General features: G+C 44.6%; 2 protein-coding genes across 2 annotated transcripts in view; one reads left to right on the top strand and one right to left on the bottom strand.

The window, feature by feature from the left end:
* Positions 1-22,039, bottom strand: part of LOC127648801 (uncharacterized) — a 309,374-nt gene that overhangs the window by 129,239 nt on the left and 158,096 nt on the right. The gene's annotated exons all lie outside the window — the stretch shown is intronic.
* The window catches only part of LOC127648814 (gastrula zinc finger protein XlCGF7.1-like), a 53,448-nt gene that overhangs the window by 28,567 nt on the left and 2,842 nt on the right, over positions 1-22,039 (top strand). Inside the window, exons 4-7 of the mRNA XM_052133590.1 lie at positions 19,156-19,206; positions 19,426-19,950; positions 20,026-20,122; positions 21,036-21,199. Of these exons, the coding sequence (XP_051989550.1) occupies positions 19,156-19,206; positions 19,426-19,521 (147 nt within the window). The 3' untranslated portion in view covers positions 19,522-19,950; positions 20,026-20,122; positions 21,036-21,199. The remainder of the gene's footprint in view (positions 1-19,155; positions 19,207-19,425; positions 19,951-20,025; positions 20,123-21,035; positions 21,200-22,039) is intronic.

The raw sequence follows: 22,039 nt of genomic DNA, 5'->3' as shown, positions 1-22,039 counted from the left end.
TGCCCTTGTTAATTTGCCTTTGGTTTCTGTTAATCACCTTGTTATCTTGTTTGAGTTCTGTTCTTTCATTGGCCCCTTTTCCCATGTTTGTGTATTTATACCCCGTGTCTTTGTTCAGTCTTTGTCGATCGTTGTTTGATGTTAGCCTGATGTGTGCTTCTCTCCCTTGTTCCCTGTTTGTCTCTACCGTGGTTACCTTAACTAGTTTATGTTTCTTTTCCCCATCGTGGGTTGTTCTTTTGTTCATTTTGTGTTTTCTGATTAAATAAACTCAAACTGCGTTTGGATCCGCATCTCCTCGTCAGCCTCGTTATTCAAACGTTACAGAACGATCGACCGCAAAATGGATCCAGCAGTTTTTCGGGCGAACTATGAACTGCTCAGCCTGAAGCAAGGGGACCGACCTATAGAAGATCACATCCACGACTTTCTGGTTCTGGCAAACGTTTCAGACTTCCCTAATTTCTCCCTGGTGGTCTTCTTCCGAGGCAACCTGAGTGACGGGCTGAAGGAGCGGCTGCCACCGCCAACGCAGCGACTGGACGCTCGCGCGTTCGTTGAGGAGACCCTACAGATCTGCGGTTCTCCCTTAACAGTGGACATCCTCGAGGAGAACCCCGTAGCGCCTCCCGCAGTATTGACCCTCCATTCACCCGTGGTTCGTCCTTTCACGCCAGTCAACGAGCCAGCGCGGTCCTCTTCGTCTGCCCGGAGGAGGAGGAGAAGACAGGCTTCCGCCTCCCGGCCCACGCCTGCCCCGGTGAGCGAGCCAGCTGCCACGCCTGCCCCGGTGAGCGAGCCAGCTGCCACGCATGTCACAGTGAGCGAGCCAGCAGCCACGCATGTCACAGTGAGCGAACCAGCGCCTACGGCCTCTACCGTCAGCAAGCCTGAGCCCTCGTCAACCGCGGTCAGCGAGCCTGAGCCCTTGCCAGCCACGGTCAGCGACCCTGAAGCCACGCCGACCAGGAACAACATCCCAGCTTCGCCAGTCGCATCAGCCCGGAGGAAGAGGAGAAAGGGAGAGGTCTCTGCACTCCAGCCACCGCCTGCCACAGCCCCATGCTCTGAACCCCCCTTGGCTCTGCCCTCAGCGCCCAGCGAACCCAAGCCGGCGCTTACCACGGCAACCCAGCCAGTGCTTGTAGCCTCAAACGTCAGTGAGCCAGCGCCTGTAGCCTCGACCATCCCTGAGCCAGCGCCTGCAGCCTCGACCGTCCCTGAGCCAGCCTGCGCCTCGGCCGCCCTGCGCCAGCCGTCCCTGAGCCAGCGCCTGCGGCCTCGATCGTCCAAGAGCCAGAGCCCGAAGCCTTGACCGTCCAAGAGCCAGTGCCAGTAACCGTGACCGCCCAAGAGCCAGCGCCAGTGGTCGTGCCCATCCTAGAGCCAGCACCTCTTGGGTCTTCCAGGGCTCCTCCTCCCGAGCTTTCCAGAGCTCAGCCATCCGAGTTTCCCGAGCTTTCCAGAGCTCAGCCATCCGAGTTTCCCGAGCTTTCCAGAGCTCAGCCATCCGAGTTTCCCGAGCTTTCCAGAGCTCAGCCATCCGAGTTTCCCGAGCTTTCCAGAGCTCCGCCATCCGAGTTTCCAGAGCTCCGCCTTCCGAGTTTCCCGAGCTCCGCCATCCGAGTTTCCAGAGCTCCGCCTTCCGAGTTTCCCGAGCTTTCCAGAGCTCCGCCTTCCGAGTTTCCCGAGCTTACCAGAGCTCCGCCTTCCGAGTTTCCCGAGCTTTCCAGAGCTCCGCCTCCCGAGCTTTCCAGAGCTCCGCCTCTCAAGCCTCTCGAGCCTTCCAGGGCTGCGCCTCTCAAGCCTCTCGAGCCTTCCAGGGCTGCGCCCCTCAAGCCTCTCGAGCCTACCAGGGGTCCGCCTCTCGAGCCTCCTAGGGCACCGCCTCTCAAGTCTCTCGAGCCTCCTAGGGCACCGCCTCTCAAGTCTCTCGAGTCTTCCAGGGCTCCGCTCTCCGAGCTTCCCAGAGCTCCGCCTCTCAAGCCCCTCAAGTCTCGAGTCTTCCAGGACTCCGCCTCCTGAGCTCCCCAGAACTCCGCCTCTCAAGCCTTCCAGGGCTCCGCCCCTCAAGTCTCTTGAGTCTTCCAGGACTCCGTCTCTCAAGCCTCTCGAGCCTGCCTGGGCTCCGCCCCTCAAGCCTCTCGAGCCTCCCAGGGCTCCGCCCCTCAAGCCTCTCGAGCCTCCCAGGGCTCCGCCTCTCGAACCTCTCGAGCCTTCCAGGGCTCCGCCTCCTGAACCTCTCGAGCCTCCTATGGCTCCGCCCCCAGAGCCTCTCGGGCCTCCTGCGGTTCCACCCCCAGAGCCTTCTACGGCTCCGCCTCCAGAGCCTCCGATTGCTCCGCCTCTCGATCCACTCAAGCCTTTGACGGCTCCGCCCCCAGAGCCTCTTGAGCCTCCTACGGCTCCACCTCTCGAGCCACTCAAGCCTTCGACGGCCCCGCCCTCAGAGCCTCCCGAGCCTCCTACGGCTCCGCCACCCGAGCCTCTTACGGCTCCACCGCTCGAGCCACTCAAGCCTTCGACGGCTCCGCCCTCAGAGCCTCCTATGGCTCCGCCTCCCGAGCCTCCTCCGGCACCGCCTCTCAAGCCACTCAAGCCTTTGGCGGCTCCACCCTCAGAGCCTCCTACGTCTCTACCCCCAGAGACTCCAGAGTCTTCCTGGTCTCTGCTCCTAGAGCCTCCCACGGTGCCGCCTCCTTCGGCTCCGTCTCCTGAACCTCCTTCAATTCCTCCTCCGGAGCCTCCCGAGCCTCTCCTGGCTCCACCCCCGAAGCCTCCATTGGCTCCGTCATCAGAGCCTTCTTCGCCCTCGCCACCTTCGGCTCCACCTCCAGTGGCTCCGCCTTCTGAGCCTTCTACACCATCGCCTCTCTTGGCTCCGCCCAACACTGTTCCGCCTCCTGACCTGCCCAAGGCCTTACCACCTGAGTCTGCCATGGCCCTGCCTAAGCCTCCTTTGGCGCCGCCTCCTAAGTCTTCTATGGCTCCGCCTCCGAAGTCCTCCTTGGCTCCGCCTCACACGGCTCTGCCAGCCTCTGTCCTGTGGCCTCTTCCCAGACCTCCTGACCCAGTCCCAGTCCCGTGGCCTCTTCCCAGGCCCCCTGACCCAGCCCCTGTCCGGTGGCCTCCACCCAGGCCTCCTGACCCAGTCCCTGTCCATTGGCCTCCTCCCTGGTCCCCCAAACCTGTCCTTAGCCTGTGGCCAGCTCCCAGACCACTGAAACCTGACCCCGCCCGGTCGATACCACCCCGGCCTCCTAAACCTGTCCCTTTGTGCCCCCATGGACTGCCTGGTTGTCCCTTGTGCCCCCGTGGACTGTCTCATCTCCCTTTGTGCCCCCGTGGACTGTCTCATTTCCCCTCGTGGCCCCCCCCCGGACTTCCTGCCTGCCCTCTGTGCCCCTTGGACTGCCTCCTTGTTCTTGTGCCCCCCCTGGTCTGCCTGTCTGCCCCCGGACTTCCTGCCTGCCCAGTGTTCCCCCTGGTCTGCCTGTCTGCCCATGTGCCCACTTGGACTGTCTGTTTGCCCCTGGTGCCCTCATGTTGTTCTTATGGATTTTTGTCTTTTGTTGTGTGTTATTAAGGATCGTCTGGTATCCGATCCTTAAGGGGGGGGGGCTATGTAACGGTTACCCTGTCTTGTCCCTCTGTTGCCCTTTTGTTTGTAATTTTGTCACTTTTGGTATTTCTTAGTTTTCACTTTAGTCCCTTATTTAACTCAACAGTCCTCTGTTAGCGTTCGTGTTCACTGTTCATTGTTTACACCTGCCCTTGTTAATTTGCCTTTGGTTTCTGTTAATCACCTTGTTATCTTGTTTGAGTTCTGTTCTTTCATTGGCCCCTTTTCCCATGTTTGTGTATTTATACCCCGTGTCTTTGTTCAGTCTTTGTCGATCGTTGTTTGATGTTAGCCTGATGTGTGCTTCTCTCCCTTGTTCCCTGTTTGTCTCTACCGTGGTTACCTTAACTAGTTTATGTTTCTTTTCCCCATCGTGGGTTGTTCTTTTTGTTCATTTTGTGTTTTCTGATTAAATAAACTCAAACTGCGTTTGGATCCGCATCGCCTCGTTATTCAAACGTTACATAAACTAAAAAGTGTACTGATTACATGATTGTGCATGTAAAAGATACATTTGCCATAATACTCCATTATTTTGTATATGAAATTTTATAAATTACAAACCCACAACCGTACATATAAAAAATGTCCTCTTTAAAACAATGAACGCTTGCTAAGAAAATATTTTTCTAAAACGAGTTGGGCTCAGATGTTTTCAGTAGGACAGGAAGTCAGATACAGACTGGGTTTTGTGGTATAATGTGGGAAATGGCACTATTGCACTAATGTTAATGTTTTTGTTGTTGTTGTTGTTGTAAATCTGTTTTCTAAAAGAACATGGATAAAGCACAGTAAGTACAGAAATGAAGCACGAGCTGTCAGCTCCAAAAGTGCTGAGCTAATTACGCAGAAATTTCCACCAAACTCCAGAAATTAGTGACTGGTTCAATGTTCATTTGGCAAATGCCAAATGAACACTGGTTCAATGTTCATTTGGCATTTGGTTTCTCTTACCATTGATTTCAGGAGGCGACAATTATACTAAGACATTAGTGGATTCAATCTCCAAGCTAAAGTTAGCTAGTGTTGCACACTGTTTTTCGCTGAAGAAGAGCGGAGCGTGCATAAACCTCACATTCTTTGGATTTTCCAGGCAAAACCGACCCGCTCCCTTCACATAAAAATGAGTCAACAGACTGTTAAACATGCAACCTAGGAAGTCTGGGAAGGTCTCATTTTTTAAGTTGTGTTACAAGCCATTCATATATTGGCAAATAAAAAAACGATTAATACATTACATTTTTTACATATACCTTTAAAAAATGTCTGTAATATTCAAATATAATAAAATCTTTGGTGATATTTAAGTCAAAAATTTGAATGTACTTCCCTAATGCAAATTGTATTATCAGCATAGTCATTAGAAACACCTTCCACTGACTGCTATGACTACTTTATAAAGAGAATTAACAAAGCAGTCATAGCGAGTATGCATCAAACATGTCAATAAGCTCATGGTCATAAGAGTATACTTTGAAAGGCTGTGTGTTCGAGAATATCCGTCCAAGTTTAAGACTTTTTTTTTGGCCTTTATGGCTGTATTGGCTAGTGAAAGTAGGGATAGGATAGGAAACAACAGGGATGCTTACCTTCAAAACTATTTACAAGTTCAGGAAGCTGCCGTTCAATTAACTTCTCCTGTACAAAGCAATACATTCATGTATTATCAGACCACCTGAAACATAAAAACACAGAGCTCCACTACATCTAACAGTTATTTGTATTTATGATGTATTATTAGACCATATCTACTTATGTGTTGAATTAATGACTGGGATAATTAATTCTAGCCAGCACATTAATTCAACTTCAAAATATCAGTCTTTAGATTGACTTAAATCAATCGTGTGTAAGTGACGTTTTAGGTTCAGAACGGCACATTTCACAAAATGGTAATGATTGATACAAAGATTTATTTCACAGAAAACAGAAAACATGCTCCAGTACATCCGCTTAAGTGCTGACTCGAGTCTCTCCTGTAGATGATCTTCACATGTAAAATAGTGAGAGGTGTGCACAATAAACATTGAAAACACGTATTTGGAAGAGAGAAAAAAAGCATAAAAGTTGATAGCAGGAAGTAATAAAAGGACTCATTTATGTTTAGGTCGAAGTGTTTTCTTTGTAAATGTAAATTGGTTCAATAACTGGGGTCTCTGATATTCCTAAATGATAAGGTAATATTAAACAGTATTTTTACTATAATTTATAATCAATATTAAAACAGAAATTATGAAACATTCAATGTCTCTTCACAAATTTAGACAGTTTTTAAATATTTCTTGTTGCTTAGTACTTTCAAAGACATTGTTGGTGAAGCAAAAACTTGTGTGAAAAACACTTTGGTGTAAAGTCACTTCATAGACTTCAGTGTATTCTGCAGCGTTGTCGCGAGTCATGTGATAACCCTTAACACGTAGAAATATCACTCACTTTTGCACATTAATCATTGCCAAAAGTGACCGATTATTATAATAATATATATTTATATATGATTTAAAAATGGCAAATTTCTCCGAAAGGTGAGGAGTTTGGATCCTTGAATAATTTTTTTTTCATGCATTTATTTATTTTGTGGAATATGATAATTTTCTACGGCACACCTGACAATCTTTCATGGTACACTAGTGTGCCGTGGCACAGTGGTTGGGAAACACTGCGTTCGTTACGTAACCATTGAAGCATATGTTCGCCATGACAGACATTTTTTTAAATGTTTAATTAACGTTAGTAGTTTCAAACATTATTTTAGCTCAAACTAAACTCTCCTTCAAGGTGTGTTGATTTGTTAGCACCTTTTTATTATCGAACAAATGGCAATGCCAAAAAAGTGACAATATTTATTAATATTTTGCAGTTTTCACGTAATATATTAACACTAAACTTGAGTTTGTTGAATGCACACTGGAAGAAAGACCTTTCTGTTCTGTTGATATCTGTTGGCTTTAAAGTTCAAGCTGCTTTTACATCAAAGCAAAACCAGTAGTGACAAGTAGCATGTGAGAATGGAGCTCTTTTTTTGTGCCATTGAGTAAGTTAAAACTATAATTTCAGAGATCATTTCTATTGTTCCCTTATGACTTCAGTCCACTTGACATTGCGTTTACCAACGCATTTGGGAGTGCCTTCATACACAACCTATTTGAAACCTCTCTACAATAACGGCAAAATTCTAATATTGGCTATGGTGTTTGAGCCCACCTGTTTTGGCGCGAAACTGACCGCTCATTTCAGCGTGAACTGACCGCTATAAAACAGGTGTACAGAGACCATTTCCTCAGAATTTCTTCCTTCATGACAGCGATTACCTCGTCTCGATGCCCTCTACTTTCGCCATCGATTCACACCAGTAAGCGGACGGAATCTTCACAGCAGCAAGAAGACTCTCCGCTCCCCTGCAGTGCTCCGGCGAACATCACTCCGCCTCGCCGCTTGACGTTTCGCTGGAGAATGGACCACGGCATCCTGATTCTCCGCAGCGCGTTGGGAGGTGTAGAATATACTTTTAAAACAAAATACAAGTTATATAAGTTATATAAATATACATCTATATTTATATATCTAGAAGAGCCACTTACGTGTTCGCGTCTTTTTCAAGATGTCGTTCCGTAAGTGTACCTTGTGCGAGAGATACATCCTGCCGTCAGACAAGCATGAGACCTGCGTTTTCTGTCTTAGCCACACCCATGCATAGTCAGCTCTCATGGAGACAGACTGTCCTCACTGTGAGGACATGAGTCTCAAGTTGCTTCGCTCACGAACCGCCCTCGTTCTGAGGGACGATTCAGCCTCTCGCGCCCTCCCATCTGTGATTCCCGAGGGGGCTCAGCAGGGCCGCGAGATCAAGCAGGACGAACTTGAGGTGGATTTCGTGCTGGCCCCACAAGCCCCTCAATCTCCACAAAGCGCATATTTCCCCATACGCTATGTGTGCGACGAGCTCCGGCCCTCTGAAGGAGCGTGCAGCCTCGTCTCGTTTGGTGGATCTGACGCTGGGGATGATAAGGATGATAATGATGATGTCATATCTCTCGCCGCATCAGGCGACTGGTCAATGGATGATGCTACTGCCCCTCACCCCAGTGAGGGCGAGGTCCGTGTACGCACCACTGACAGGGAGATGCTTCGCGTCCTTGAAAGGGCGGTCGAAGAACTCAATCTCGAGTGGTCTCCCCTAGAGGTACCTTGGACATTCTCGCCTTGATGAGTGGTCCTTGCAGTCCGGACGCCGTCAAGTGGCCGCGCCCCACAGAACTGCCCCGTTCTTCCCTGAAGTTCACAGTGAACTACCTAAGTCCTGGCACGCGCCCCTCTCAGCGAGCATGCGCAGTGACTACGTTCTCATGAACGTGTACCACGGGGAAAAGAACAGTCAAGAGCGGCACATCTCTGCCCAACGAATAGCAGGGCATGGAAATCACGCCCCATTCATCCTTCTAAGGTGTGTAGGCAGACATCAACACTGGCGGGAAATGCCTACTCAGTGGCAGGACAAGCTGGATCAGCACTCCATGCAATGGCAATGCTCCATGTGTTCAAAACGAAGCTCCTCAGACAAATGGACGAGCAAGGATTTGATCCGAAGACTTTTAAAGAGCTTCAGGCCACTACAGACTTGGCACTGCATGCCACGAAAGTCACGGCGCAGGTCATCGGAAAGTCCATGGGTAACATGGTCATTCTGGAAAGGCATGTATTGCTGACCCTCACGGAGATGAGTGACAGAGAGAAGACATCTCTTGTGGCTGTCCCAGTGTCTCCAGCCGGCCTCTTTGGTGGCGCAGTGAGTACGTTTGCTGAGCGCTACATCACGACTCAGCAGCAGTCACAAGCCATAAGGCACTTTATGCCCAAACGGAGCATAGTGCAGATGGCTCGCCCCTGCTCTGTCTCAAGCCAGCACCTGGCTAAAAGATCCATGCCTCTAATTCAGCAACCGCACTGGCCCCCGCCGAGCCACCAGTGAGGCCACGCAAGCCTTGGCCCAGATGGAAGCAGCAGCATCAGGGAGGAAATCCCCCACGCAGCGGAAGCACTCCTGATGGGAAAACTGAGCCCATGGTTCCCTCCGGTGCTCAAAAGAGGGCTCGATTGGAGACACATAACACTGTCCCTCACCTCCCCACTGCTGTTCATCGGGAGAGGAATATTGTTGTTCACAATGTTTTAAAAGATGTTGTTTCTGTGTCATATGCAATAAAAAATTGCAATAAAGAATACAGCACTCGTTGCAAATGCGCAAGATGCTCATACATTCTCAAAAAAGAGCCCTTTTCCTCTTCAAAGCACACACAACCGCTTCTCTGTGGTAAGTGACGCATTATATCATATAGTGAGCAAATCAAATGGCCTACTGTTCCATTACGCGGAAGCATGGCGAGCCCTAACTGGCATTTCAGTACGGGTGCAAAAAACAATAGAACATGGCTATACAATCCAATTTGCTCACCGGCCACCCCTTTTCAACGGCGTTCTGTCTTCCACGGTTTCGTCCGAAGACGCACCAGTGTTACGAGCCGAAATACACAATCTAATCGCGAAAAACGCGATGGAAATTGTGCCAAATTGTCAAGCACAAAAAGGGTTTTACAGCCATTAATTTCTTGTCCCAATGAGAGACAGCAGACTTCAGCCAATCCTGGATCTTAAATCACACACTTCAAAATGATCACTCAGATTCTATCGCATGTACGCCCACACGACTGGTTTGCGTCGATAGATCTGAAGGATGCGTACTTCCATATCCAAATTGTACAACACCACAGGATGTTTTTGAGATCCGCGTTCGAGGGAACAGCATATCAATTCAAAGTTTTTCCCTTCGGACTGTCTCTGGCTTCTTGCACATTTACAAAGTGCATCGATGCAGTTCTCACCCCTCTGAGACTGAGTGGCGTACGCATCTTGAACTACCTCGACAATTGGCTGTTAATAGCACAATCAGAGGCTCTGTTATGCCAACACAGAGACTTACTGCTTCAGCATCTAAACAGCTTGGGCCTCAATGTAAACTGGGTGAAGAGCACGCTCTCTCCCAGCCAAAATATCTCCTTGTTGGGAGTCCGCCTCGACTCCACAAGCAGGCGCGTGCGTGCACCTCACTAGCGAGCGCGTTCAGGCCCATGGCGTTAAATGTTGGACAAAACAGCATGCAAGTTAATTTCAACAGTGTGAGTGCCATGACACAGCTCGCATGTAAAATGTAAACCTGCAGAACTTGCAAATTCCAAACTCGAGCACAAAAAATATGATTTTGCACACAAATGAACAAGTCCCACACACACACACGTGCGCGTGCAGATCTGAACACACACGCAAGTTATTTTCATCTATACACATACACGCACGCAGATCTATATACACGCGCAAGTTATTTTCTGCACACACATGCAGCTGAAATCTTTACGCACACAAGTCGGTTTTGACACTCAGGGGCGGGACCCAATCCTTTCTGTAAGATGTTCTGTGCGATATATATATATATATATATATATATATATATATATATATATATATATATATATATATATATATATATATATATATATATATATGTTTTCTGTCTTTGATAATAACTGAAAATAGGTGGAAATACAGAAAGGCGTTTAGTGAACCTGTTGAGAGGTACCCTGAAGTCAAGTCAAGTGTCAAGTGGTTTTTATTGTCGTTTCAACCATATACAGTTAGTACAGTACACAGCGAAACGAGACAACGTTCCTCCAGGACCATGGTGCTACATAAAAACAACATAGGACAAACACAGGACCACATGAGACTACACAACTAAATAAAATACCTATATATACCTATATAAAGTGCACGTGCAAACATGTGCAAAAAGTACGGGACAGTACAAGAAATTTATGACAATGAACAGGACAATAGGCACAGTGAGAGACAGTGCAGCGCCGACCAGTACACAGTAGTGCATTGGATATTGGATATTGTGTATTCTATATTGTGTGTATTGTACATAATTATTGTGTTGTGTAAGTATGTGTACATTTGATATGTAAATTGTGTTGTGTAAGTATGTTGTTTATTGTAACTGGTATATGTCTCGTCACTGTCATGACTGCTATGTTGCTTGGAACTGCACACAAGAATTTCACCTACTGTTGCACTTGTGTTCATGGTAGTGTGACAATAAAGTGATTTGATTTTGATTTGATTTTTTGAAAAAGAGGACAGTTTCTAAAAACGTAAACATAACATACTATGAGATAGTGTTCTATGCACATAGCAGTTATTGAGGTAGCAGACAGTTATAAAGTGACAGTAATTAAAGTGCAACTCAGGACACGTGTGTGTGTGTCAAACCAGTCTCTGAGTATTGAGGAGTCTGATGGCTTGGGGGAAGAAGCTGTTACACAGTCTGGCCGTGAGGGCCCGAATGCTTCGGTACCTCTTGCCAGATGGCAGGAGGGTAAAGAGTTTGTGTGAGGGGTGCGTGGGGTCGTCCACAATGCTGGTTGCTTTGCGGATACAGTGTTTTTTGTAAATGTCTTTGATGGGGGGAAGAGAGACCCCGATGATCTTCTCAGATGTCTTCACTATCCTCTGCAGGACTTTGCGGTCCAAAATGGTGCAAGTCCCAAACCAGGCAGTGATGCAGCTGCTCAGGATGCTCTCAATAGTCCCTCTATAGAATGTAGTGAGGATGGGGGGTGGGAGATGTGCTTTCCTCTGCCTTCGAAGAAAGAGCTGCTGGGCTTTCTTGGTAATAGAGCTGGTGTTGAGGGACCAGGTGAGTTTCTCCACCAGGTGAACACCAAGGAATTTGGTGCTCTTGACGATCTCCACAAAGGAGCCGTCGATGTTCAGCGGAGAGTGTTCACCTTATGCTCTCCTAAAGTCAACAACCATCTCTTTTGTTTTGTTCACATTCAGAGACAGGTTGTTAGCTGTACACCAGTCCGTTAGCCGCTGCACCTCCTCTCTGTATTCTGACTTGTCGTTCTTGCTGATGAGACCCACCACGGTCGTGTCATCTGCGAACTTGACGATGTGGTTCGAGCTGTGCATTGCTGCACAGTCGTGAGTCAGCAGAGTGAACAGCAGTGGACTGAGCACACAGCCCTGGGGGGGGCCCAGTGCTCAGTGTGGTGGTGGTGGTGGAAATGCTGTTCCCAATCCAGACTGACTGAGGTCTCCCAGACAGAAAGTCCAGGATCCAGTTGCAGAGGGAGGTGTCCAGGCCCAGCAGGTTCAGCTTTCCAATCAGGTGCTGGGGAATGATTGTGTTGAATGCTGAGCTGAAATCTGTAAATACCATTCAAACGTATGAGTCCACATTGTCTTGGTGGGTGAGGGCCAGATGGAGGGTTTTGGTGATGGCATCGTCCGTTGAACGGTTTGGACGATATGCAAACTGCAGTGGGTCTAGTGAGGGGGGCAGCTGGGTCTTAATGTGCCTCATGACGAGCCTCTCGAAGCACTTCATGATGATGGGTGTGACGGGACGGTAGTCATTGAGGCAGGACACTGAAGACTTCTTTGGCATGGGGATGATGGTGGTGGCCCTGAAGCACATTGGAACGACGGCGCTGCTCAGAGAGATGTTGAAGATGTCGGTAAGAACATCTGCTAGCTGGTCTGCACATCCTCTGAGCACTCTGCCAAGAATGTTGTCTGGTCCAGCAGCCTTCCGTGGGTTGACTCTACGTAGAGTTTTCCTCACATCTGCCATGGTAAGACAGAGCACCTGGTGGTCTTCCTCACCACCACGTCGTTCTGCACTTCAAACCGAGCGTAGAAGTCGTTCAGCGCATCTGGAAGGGAGGCATCTTTGTCACAGGCAACTGATGTTGTCCTGTAGTTGGTGATGGCCTGGATGCCCTGCCACATGCGCCGCGTGTCACCGCTGTCCTGGAAGTGACTGTGGATTCTCTGGGCGTGTGCGCGCTTTGCCTCCCTGATTGCCCGGGACAGCAGGTCCATCTAACGTTAATGTTGAAGAGAACGTTTATCAAAATGGTAAGTGTAGATAGCTAGATGTCAGATAGTTCCCAGCTTGTTAATGTGGTACTGCAAGGGCCATCCACTACTCATCAGCCTGTACAGGAATTCATTATGTAGATGAAATGCAGGCTCAGAGAGGAAGCCAGTCAGGCTCTTGGACCCTCGAGGCTGGGAAAGCACAGCAGGTGCAGCAGAATATGGCCAGGTTAGGAAATTAATTGTACATTAAAATTATTATTGCACCACTCTCTGAAATGTTTGATTCTGATTTGTCATTCGCAACATTATATGACCATAATGACCGTCGTCAGTAGCAAGGCTTTATAATGGCCGCTCATCTGGCCCTTCTTTCATGTCTCTTTCCAGTGTTGGGGAGTAACTAGTTACATGTAACGGTGTTACGTAATTTAATTTCAAACTAAATGTAACTGTAATCTGAAATTTAGAATAGTAATCAGTTACTTTAATAAAGTAATTGAAATAGTTACACTACTTATTACATTTTAAGTAGAGTAACTTGTAATCTGTAACCTATTACATTTCCAAAGTAACCTTCCCAACACTGCTCTTATCACACTTCGGATGGATGTGCTCTCGTTTTATTCAAACGCAGCTAATGTCATCTTGCCTCTCAGTTATCGACTGTATTTAAAATTAAATCAGAGGACTTCAGTATTAATAGTAGGTCTATGGCAGGGGTGGCAGTGCCTCCTCAAAAAATTGGATGAGAAAATAAAACATATTACAAAAATTAATAAATGCTTTTTTTTTCATTGTCAGTTTATGTTAACTAATTAATTAACTAATGTTAACTAATGGAGCCTTAAAGTGTTACCGAATATTATTATCCACATTATTTTGTGTAAAAGATTGTTTCCTCTTTCATGTCTTGTGGATTTTCCACAGAGAATTTCCTGGGCTTTTTAAATCTAAAGTGGCAGAGAAAACTGGCCAGAAAAAGAGGTTGAAAGTCAACTCCAGTGTAGTTCTTCCAGGATCGAACACCAAAAGCAAACGAAGATGCTATCCTCCTTCAGGCAGGATTGGGCCGAAGGACCATAAGTCCACAACTCTAGCCCTGGTGATCATTCTTGCATCCCAATGTGTATCCATACCTGCCAACATGTACGCATTTTTCGTACTCGGCACGCATTTTGACCCATAAGTACGCTTGTACGATTCGTTGCTCTCTAGGTACGCATTTTGTTGCTTCTCGCATTTCGCCGATTTCAGTTTCTATGCAATCTATGACGCTGATTCTGCCGCTGAGCCACAGCGTTTAAGTGGAGTGAAAAGCTTTCGGCCAATCAGAGCGCTGCATGTTAACCCGCCGCCCACCTACCCCTCCCATCCACATGCTTCGCGCTCAATTCAATTCAGTGCTTCATGCAAACCAGACTAGCCGTATAAGATACCATAGGCTTTCATGCCATGGCTGAACCGCCACAAAAAAAGGTTCGGAAAACACAAAGATTTTTAGACCGCTATCGTGAGAGATGGCCTTGCCTGCAGATGTCCAGGCTACCTCATCATGCGTTCTGCACCGTCTGCAAGACGGACGTCGACATCAGTCACCAAGGGGCAACAGGTAACGAACACAGTCTCACAACACAAATACTCCCTATCCCCAGAAACATAATTATTTTAAAAATAAAAGGATGATGACTTTATGAGTAAAAAATGTTTATAGTGTCAATAGGCTAACGTTAGCTTATCAAACCGGCCATCCTTTCCATTAGTTGGGGAAATGAGTTGGCAGTTAGAAAAGTGGTGGAATGGCTAGAAATCTAGAAGGTTTTAGACAGGCCAGGTGCTGATTAACGTAAGATAAAGGTAACAGGCTATTTTTAGCCTAATTATGAACATTAAAAATGACCTTGACATCATAACGCAGTCCAGCTGTGACGAGCTCAGTTCAGTTCACGCGTTCATGTAGGCTAACATGTAAGGGTGGCGCTGCCAATAACGCACATAAAAGATGTCGCAAGAACCGGCAAAAGTAATGATTAAAAATAATGTAAAATATAGAAAGGAGACATTTTACTTGTTTATTAATAAACAAGTGTTTCCTGGCTGTATCAGTGTCGTGAAATCATTTAATCATCCAAAACAAAATAAAACTATGTAGCCTGATAAATGTGCATTTCTCTGGTGCTTCACTGCGAAAATCGCGAGTCAATAGCCTATCGTCAACTTCATCTTTGCAGCCGACACAGAAATTAATAAACAATTAAAATGTCTTATTGCAATATTTTACATATTCATAATCATTACTTTTGCTGTTTCTTTGAGGCAGCTTTTTAGGTTTATGGCGTTTTGGAAAAGAGCTCTTCACGTACAAACACCGTTTCACCAAGGCACATTGGCCCTTCAGCACATAAGAAAGAAAAGAGAAAAAGCACTGACTTACTAATTATGAAACTTTGATATGGTTGAACAGGTGAAAGTCACAAATTCCTCTGCAACTCAAACCTTCTCAGTACGAGTTATGAAGGAAGAGAACAGCATTACAGTTTTCAGCGCGTCCTCCTCTGATTGCTGTGTTGTGACTGAAAAAGTGCGTGCAGGAGCACATGCGCAAAACGTAGGTTTGTAAAATGACATGATAAAAAAAAAAAATTCATATATCATTTTACAAAACGGTTTTGCGCATGTGCTTCTGCGCGCACTATTTCGAATTTATGTATGAATGTGCGTTTTTGACGACACGGGACCATGGGCTGGGCCAGAATATAATTACATATAATTGTTTAGAAGGTTATAGTTATTTGTTTTCTCTTTAATAACTTTCAGCTCTTTTCATGTTTGGGGGGTCGGATTGTACAAATAATGAAATATTCAATATCCCAATTTTGCATATCATCCAGACAACAATTTGGTAATTATCGCCCACCTCTATATGGGCACAAAATATTGGACAGGATATAAGACAACATTTGTGTAGTTTCAATACATGTACAGCCATTCATCCACTCTACACATTCCTCTACACAATAATAATAATTTATTGTAATCTAGAAGGTACAAGTGATGAGCCAAACAATGTATTTTAATGTAAATTACATGTATCCTTTGAATGAATTGTGTGTGTGTGTGTGTGTGTGTGTGTGTGTGTGTGTGTGTGTGTGTGTGTGTGTGTGTGATGTAATTCATAATATTTGTAACAACATGCAGGAATATAATCTCCCTCCTCTCCACCTACATTTTCAGATTGCAGACGCCATGTGGAAGGAACAAAGCACAAGAAACTGGAAAGTGCCATTGCCTCAGTCCCTAAGATCACCACAAAGTTTTTTGGAGATCAAGATCTACGGACCATCAGGGCAGAAACACTTTTCTCAAACTTTATTGCTGAGCACAATGTGCCAGTGTCTATAGCTGACCATGCTGGACCATTATTTAAGAAGATGTTTCCAGATAGTCAAATTGCCCAGCAGTACGGCTGTGCCCGAACCAAGACAGCAGCTATATTGAACACACTTTCCTCAAATGATGAACAGGTCATCAGTGACCTTATGTGCCATTCCCCATTCAGCATTGCAACCGATGGTAGCACAGACATGGATGATGTCAAGCTTTATCCTTTGGTTGTCCGTGTCTATGATCCCAGTGTTGGAAAAATAGTTGTAGTACTCCTGAAAATTGTTGAGTGTAGAGAGTCTACTGGCGAAGGGATATACAATCTTATTGACCAGGAACTAAACAAAAGGAAAATACCATGGGGCAATTGTGTAAGCTTTTCTGCTGACAACGCCTCATTCATGCAGGGGATACGAAAAGGTGTCGCAGCATTCATTAAGTCACAGAATCCCCACATTTACATGGTCGGCTGTGCATGCCACCTACTGCATTTAGCTGCGGAAAAGGCTTCAAGAAGTCTATGTATTGACATTGAAGACATGCTCATCTTGATCTACTACTACCTTGACAAGAGTAGCAAGAGGAAAGCTTTGCTGCGTGACCTACAAATGCTGTGTGACACTGATGTGAGGAAGATTTTGAAATTATCCTCGACCAGATGGCTTGCTCTTGGCAAATGTGTCAATCGACTCCTCCAGCAGTGGGAACCTCTGACTCTGTTTTTTGCTGAAGAGGCAGCAGGGAAGAAGGCAGCTAAACCTTTCACATCCTCAGCTCATCCTTCTCTGAAGAGCCCAGCTGCCCCTACTCTTACACCTACCTCGGGTAAGCTTGCTGTCTCAAAGACTTTGTCCTCCAGCTTTTTGAAGACCAAAGTCCACCAGAGAAAGTCCAAGACCGGACCAAGCTCCACACAGCAACAGGCAGGGCCTACACCAAAATGGCAGCAGACAGGACCTACAACCAAACAGCTGCCGGCAGGACCAGGCACTCCACGGCTGCAGACAGGACCTACAACCAAACAGCTGCCGGCAGGACCAAGCACTACACAGCAGTCAGCTAACCACCTAAGGGGTTTGACTTAAACCAATTTGTTTTTAAACAAAAAGAAATGGGCAAAAAACAGAGGGATCTGTCCAAAAAGAAAACAGAAAAGGAAAAGGAGATAGAAAAAACAGAGGTCACAAAACCACAGAGGGTGTATGCTTTCTTGACTGACCCACAGTCCAAGCTGTATGCTCTTTTTTTAAAGAGAGCTATACCTTTATTTGAAACTGCAAATCAGAACCTGCAGAAAGAACAGCCATGTGTGTCCATATTGCTTGGAGCTACAGTTGCAAAAAATGCTTTTGGCCTTCTGCAAACCTGACTGTGATGATGGAAGAAGTAAAGAGAGGATGCCAACCCACTCTGTACAAATCCAGTGAACACCAGCTGCCTGATGATGAGCTGTCAATTGGACATGACACAAAGACATTTATCAAAAGTCAAGCTAACTTACCTCTTGGAGCTTTCTTTAGGGATGTAAGGAAATATATCTCTGCAGCTGTTGAGTACATGCTCTCTAAATTCCCCTATGGAGATGAATTGCTGCGTCATGCTGCCGTAGCTGATATAAGCAGACGGCAAACAGCTAAATTCTCCTCACTGACATACTTCATAGACAGGTTCCCCTGCATCTTGGGAAATGGTGTTACAGTGGATGAAGTGGAGGAGGAGTTTCGGCTCTTTCAGTCCTCCACCTTGAATGATGTTTTTCATACCAAACGGGCTGATGAAGCTTGGAGAGAATTAGGTGTGATGGAATCAGGAGGGAAGAAACTTTTTGCAAATCTCTCCACAGTTATGCTTGGGGTGTGTGTGATTTTTCACAGCAATGCAGACTGTGAAAGGATTTTCAGCTTGGTCACTAAAAACAAAACACAATGTCGTGCTAGCCTGAGCACAGAGATGCTTAGTTCTCTGGTGACAAGAAAAGTCATGATTGCCTCCAAAGGCAGCATTTGTTACAGACTTTCACTGACGCACTACTTAAAAAAGCCAAATCTGCAACCTTTAACAAGTTAAACGATACAAAAGTTTAAACTATGCATGGAAAATTATAAATTTTGTTGTTGTTTGCTTTTAGCAAACTGATTTTGATATTGATAACTACTGGTTTTGCACATTTATTTAATGTTTTTATTTATTTATAAAGAATGTCCTCAGTTTACTTTTATTTCTGACAAGATTTTCAGGTGGAAGAAGTTTCCATGGGCTATGCCTCCTGTACAAAATGTTCGGAGTGATTTCAGTAATTGTATAACATTTATGGTCTACTTGTATATGGTTATGGAGTAACTAATAAATCTTAATTGGTGAAAGTATATTATATGTATAATATGTATTATAGTGTTAGGTATGTCAGGTTCTCTCTGACGCACGCACGGGGGTTGGGTTGGGTTGGGTTGGGGGGTCGTCGTGGGTTGTAGTACTCATAAAATTTCTTCAAGGTTGGCAGGTATGTGTATCCTATACATCCTAAATAGTATGTGAGAATAGAATAAGTGTGTGCCAATGCATAGTATGTTGGAGAGTCTCTGCATGAAATACCCAAGACTGAAAGATCAGCGTGCTTCTTCTTTTCTCTCCAATATGGGTTTTATTCAAAAAGAGTACATACTTTAAAGGCGTAGTAAAAGTAGGTGAATTGGGATGCAGTACCACTTTGTCTACATTGCACTTTCGTGTTACTTACATTTTTACAGCTCCAGCCAATGATCATTGACAGTGGTGGCACCTGATGCAGAGGGCTACAATGGTCGATGTATAATAAAGGCATCCGGAGGAAAGGCATGCCTTTACATGATGCCAATTCAACATATATTAGATACTTCACCGTTACCATTGTCAGCCAAAGAATTTGAGAGAATGCTTAAAGCCAAGTGCATCACCTTTCAGGTTTATGTACCTGTACAGCTGCTAGCTCTTCACATTGACAAATGTGGGCAAAATAGTCCCTCTGAATGTAAGGTAAGACAACAAAAATGTATGCTCCATAATGTGCCTCTTAAAGCTGTGTTTTAAACCTTTGTAAATGCCATTGTAGGTTATTGTTCTTGAAAAGAAATGAACATTGTGTGTATTTGTAAAAATGTTAGAAATGGAAGGTGGTGTTTAATTCGAAAGGTTCTGTGTCTAAGCATTCTTTTATGATCTCTTTCTAAATAAAGGCATCCTCAAATGAGCCTCCAGCAGTCTCCACATCTGTGGTGGATGTCAAGGTAAGGATAGCTTTGCACTACCATATTTTGGGAACATTTTAGTTACTCTTTAATGTTTTACAAAAGTAGTTTCAAGGAGATCTACTTAGTATTGATTTCATGACATTTATATAAACATAATTGTTTCTGGAAGAATCATTTAACACTTTTAGGCATGTTTTTGTGTATGGGTGTTTGTAGAAATTTTCCTTTGTGCCAAATGTCTGTATCCTTTCATAGGTTGCTTGTCCCGTTTGCTTTAATTGGTACCCAAAAGACTATGTGGAACTACATGCAAGCAGTTGTGGTGAAAGGTTTGTGACAAATTTAATATAAATTTAAATATATTTAGAACAACTGCTATCAGAGCATTTCTGCAGCCTTTTGGGAGAATTTGAACAAGAGCTTGACTGGTAGGACAAAGACAGGAAAAAGACGACGGAGGAGAAACCTTGTAGAAGGTAAAATTCAAGATATCCATTGGCATCTGTCTGACCTGTGAGATTTCTTACAAAGGTTAATATTGCATTTTGCAAATGTTTGCCTTTTCTATTTTGTCTTGTAGCTTATCCAACATAATCACACAGCTTGCTGACAGGGTGGATAGCACATCGTCATTCAATATCAGTGTAACAAGAGGAGAATTGTTTGAGAGGTCCAGTGGAAGCAGCAAAAAAAATTCTTCTCAAAATAATGATCTTTGCATTCATTTCCTAGGAGAGTATGGGATTGACAATGGAGCTCTCCGGAAAGAATTTCTAACTGGTATGTGTTACTTTGCCTCAATATAAGGTACTACTGCATTTTGTAATTCTATTTGCTGACTCTCCATTTTAACAGAAATGCTGAAAGGAATTGAGGCTCAGCTCTTTGAGGGAGGAGACAGTGGAAAAAACCCAAAGTACTCCATTACTGACTATCAGAAAGATAACTTCAAGTAGGTAGCAGTAAATAAATAGATCTATTTTGTAAAAGCAGGGATCACTGTACACTGCATAGGGATCCTGTGAAATGGAACACAGCTAGAATTAGAAATGGGCATGAGTACTTGAGGACTCGGGTACTCAGACATGGCAGTAATGATTGATCATGAAAACGATGACCGATAGTGATCTTGTATGGTGTGACTTTTCAGCAGGCGAGTGTTTCAAACAGCTAGACAGAGCGCAGTTAAATGGAACACAATGCAGCATCTTTAAAACTGAACTTCAATTTAACATGCATATTAAAAACGCAATGTTATGGTGTCTCCTGTTATTTGAAAATGGACTGTTCAGACAGTCACTAAAAAACTGGTGCATGCTTACTAAAATTACTATGGTAACCTGAAGGAAGAACAGACAGACGTGCGTTGGGCACATTCTTTCAGAGTTGGACAGCGAATCTTCACATAATGATAAAATATGATGCATTATATTTTGAAACATTTGTACATTTTGTAACATATTATTTTATAACAGCCTATAATAAATAGATGATACACTAGAACAACTAGACGCAATGCAGCAGCTACAGACGTTTGTCAGACATGTTATTATATATACAGTTATGAACATGTAATCGCCCCTTGAGTACTCAACAAGTGCTCTAGTAATTAGTCAGAATACTCATAGACAAAATGACCAAGATGCCCAAGATGCCCATCCCTAGCTAGAATGTCTCAATGTCATGTTTTTTCAAGTTCTATACAATTGCTACATATTTAGAAGTAAAATGAGAAAGATAAAAATATGTAATTTCTAAATCAAAATTGCTTATAAGAAGCATATTTTAGTAAAACACACATTCACACAATACTTACAGTATGTTACCTCAATATGCTCAACATATTCACTTCTTTGTTACTGCAGGACTTGTGGGGAGATCTTCGCAGACAGTGTAGCACAAGAGGGCCCCCCCAACAAATGTTTTGAAAAAATGGTGCTATGACTACATCTGCACAGGAGCAATAAACAAGGATGAAATATCCAAAGACAATGTCACCGATCCAGAGCTCATAGAGCTTATTGAAAAGGTTTTTAAAAACTAGATCAAATACATTAAGATACACATCTGAACACCAACATTCAAATATGCTTGAATCAGAAGGATTAATCTAGTACTTGTTGCTGCTGTAACTTAACTCTTAACTTTTTACTAGCTGCATGGATATAGCTATATTTAGGTATGAGCATTAGTGAGTTAAGACACTGTTGTTGGTTGATGGACTCTGGCTGGCAGTCTAAGATGTGTTCTCTGTAACTAATAGTATAGGCAAACATGTTAATTACAGTTTTTCAGTCGCTAACAAGCGTTTGTCCAACCAGTTGTCACATTTTCAAAACTCTAAACACAATTAGCACAGCATCGGTCTTTTGTGGCCATACCATTCACACATTTCATGTTGTTTTCACACAATATGCAGTCAGTGAACACATTTCCACAATGCTTACATTTTCTTAACAGACAAGCTATTTTTGTAGTATTTTCAAATGTTAACACACACCATCCCACAATAGCAAAAACAATATTCCAAACCTTAGATACAGTATAAAAACCTCTGCTTCTGCAATGATATCAGTTCAAAAACAATATATCTCAGCTGATAATAAACAAACAATTGAATAATTGACACACAGCTGATTTATGTTGGGTAAATTGGGCCAACCACAGCTAATTCCAGTCTGGCTTAGACTCTTTTTTTTTTCCAAAGGTTATTTTTTTTCTATTACATTGACACTTATACAGTAAAAGGAGAACTTTGAGGAGTGATGTTTTTGAAACAGAAACAGAAAAAGACAAACACTGGAATGTCTGGACGAGGAAGTGTATGAGCATGGGGCCCAGGGAGAAGAGCAGGCCCAGTGAGAGATGC

Source organism: Xyrauchen texanus, chromosome 9, assembly GCF_025860055.1.
Source record: "Xyrauchen texanus isolate HMW12.3.18 chromosome 9, RBS_HiC_50CHRs, whole genome shotgun sequence".
NCBI lineage: Eukaryota > Metazoa > Chordata > Actinopteri > Cypriniformes > Catostomidae > Xyrauchen > Xyrauchen texanus.
This window is presented reverse-complemented; position numbering and strand designations above follow the sequence as displayed.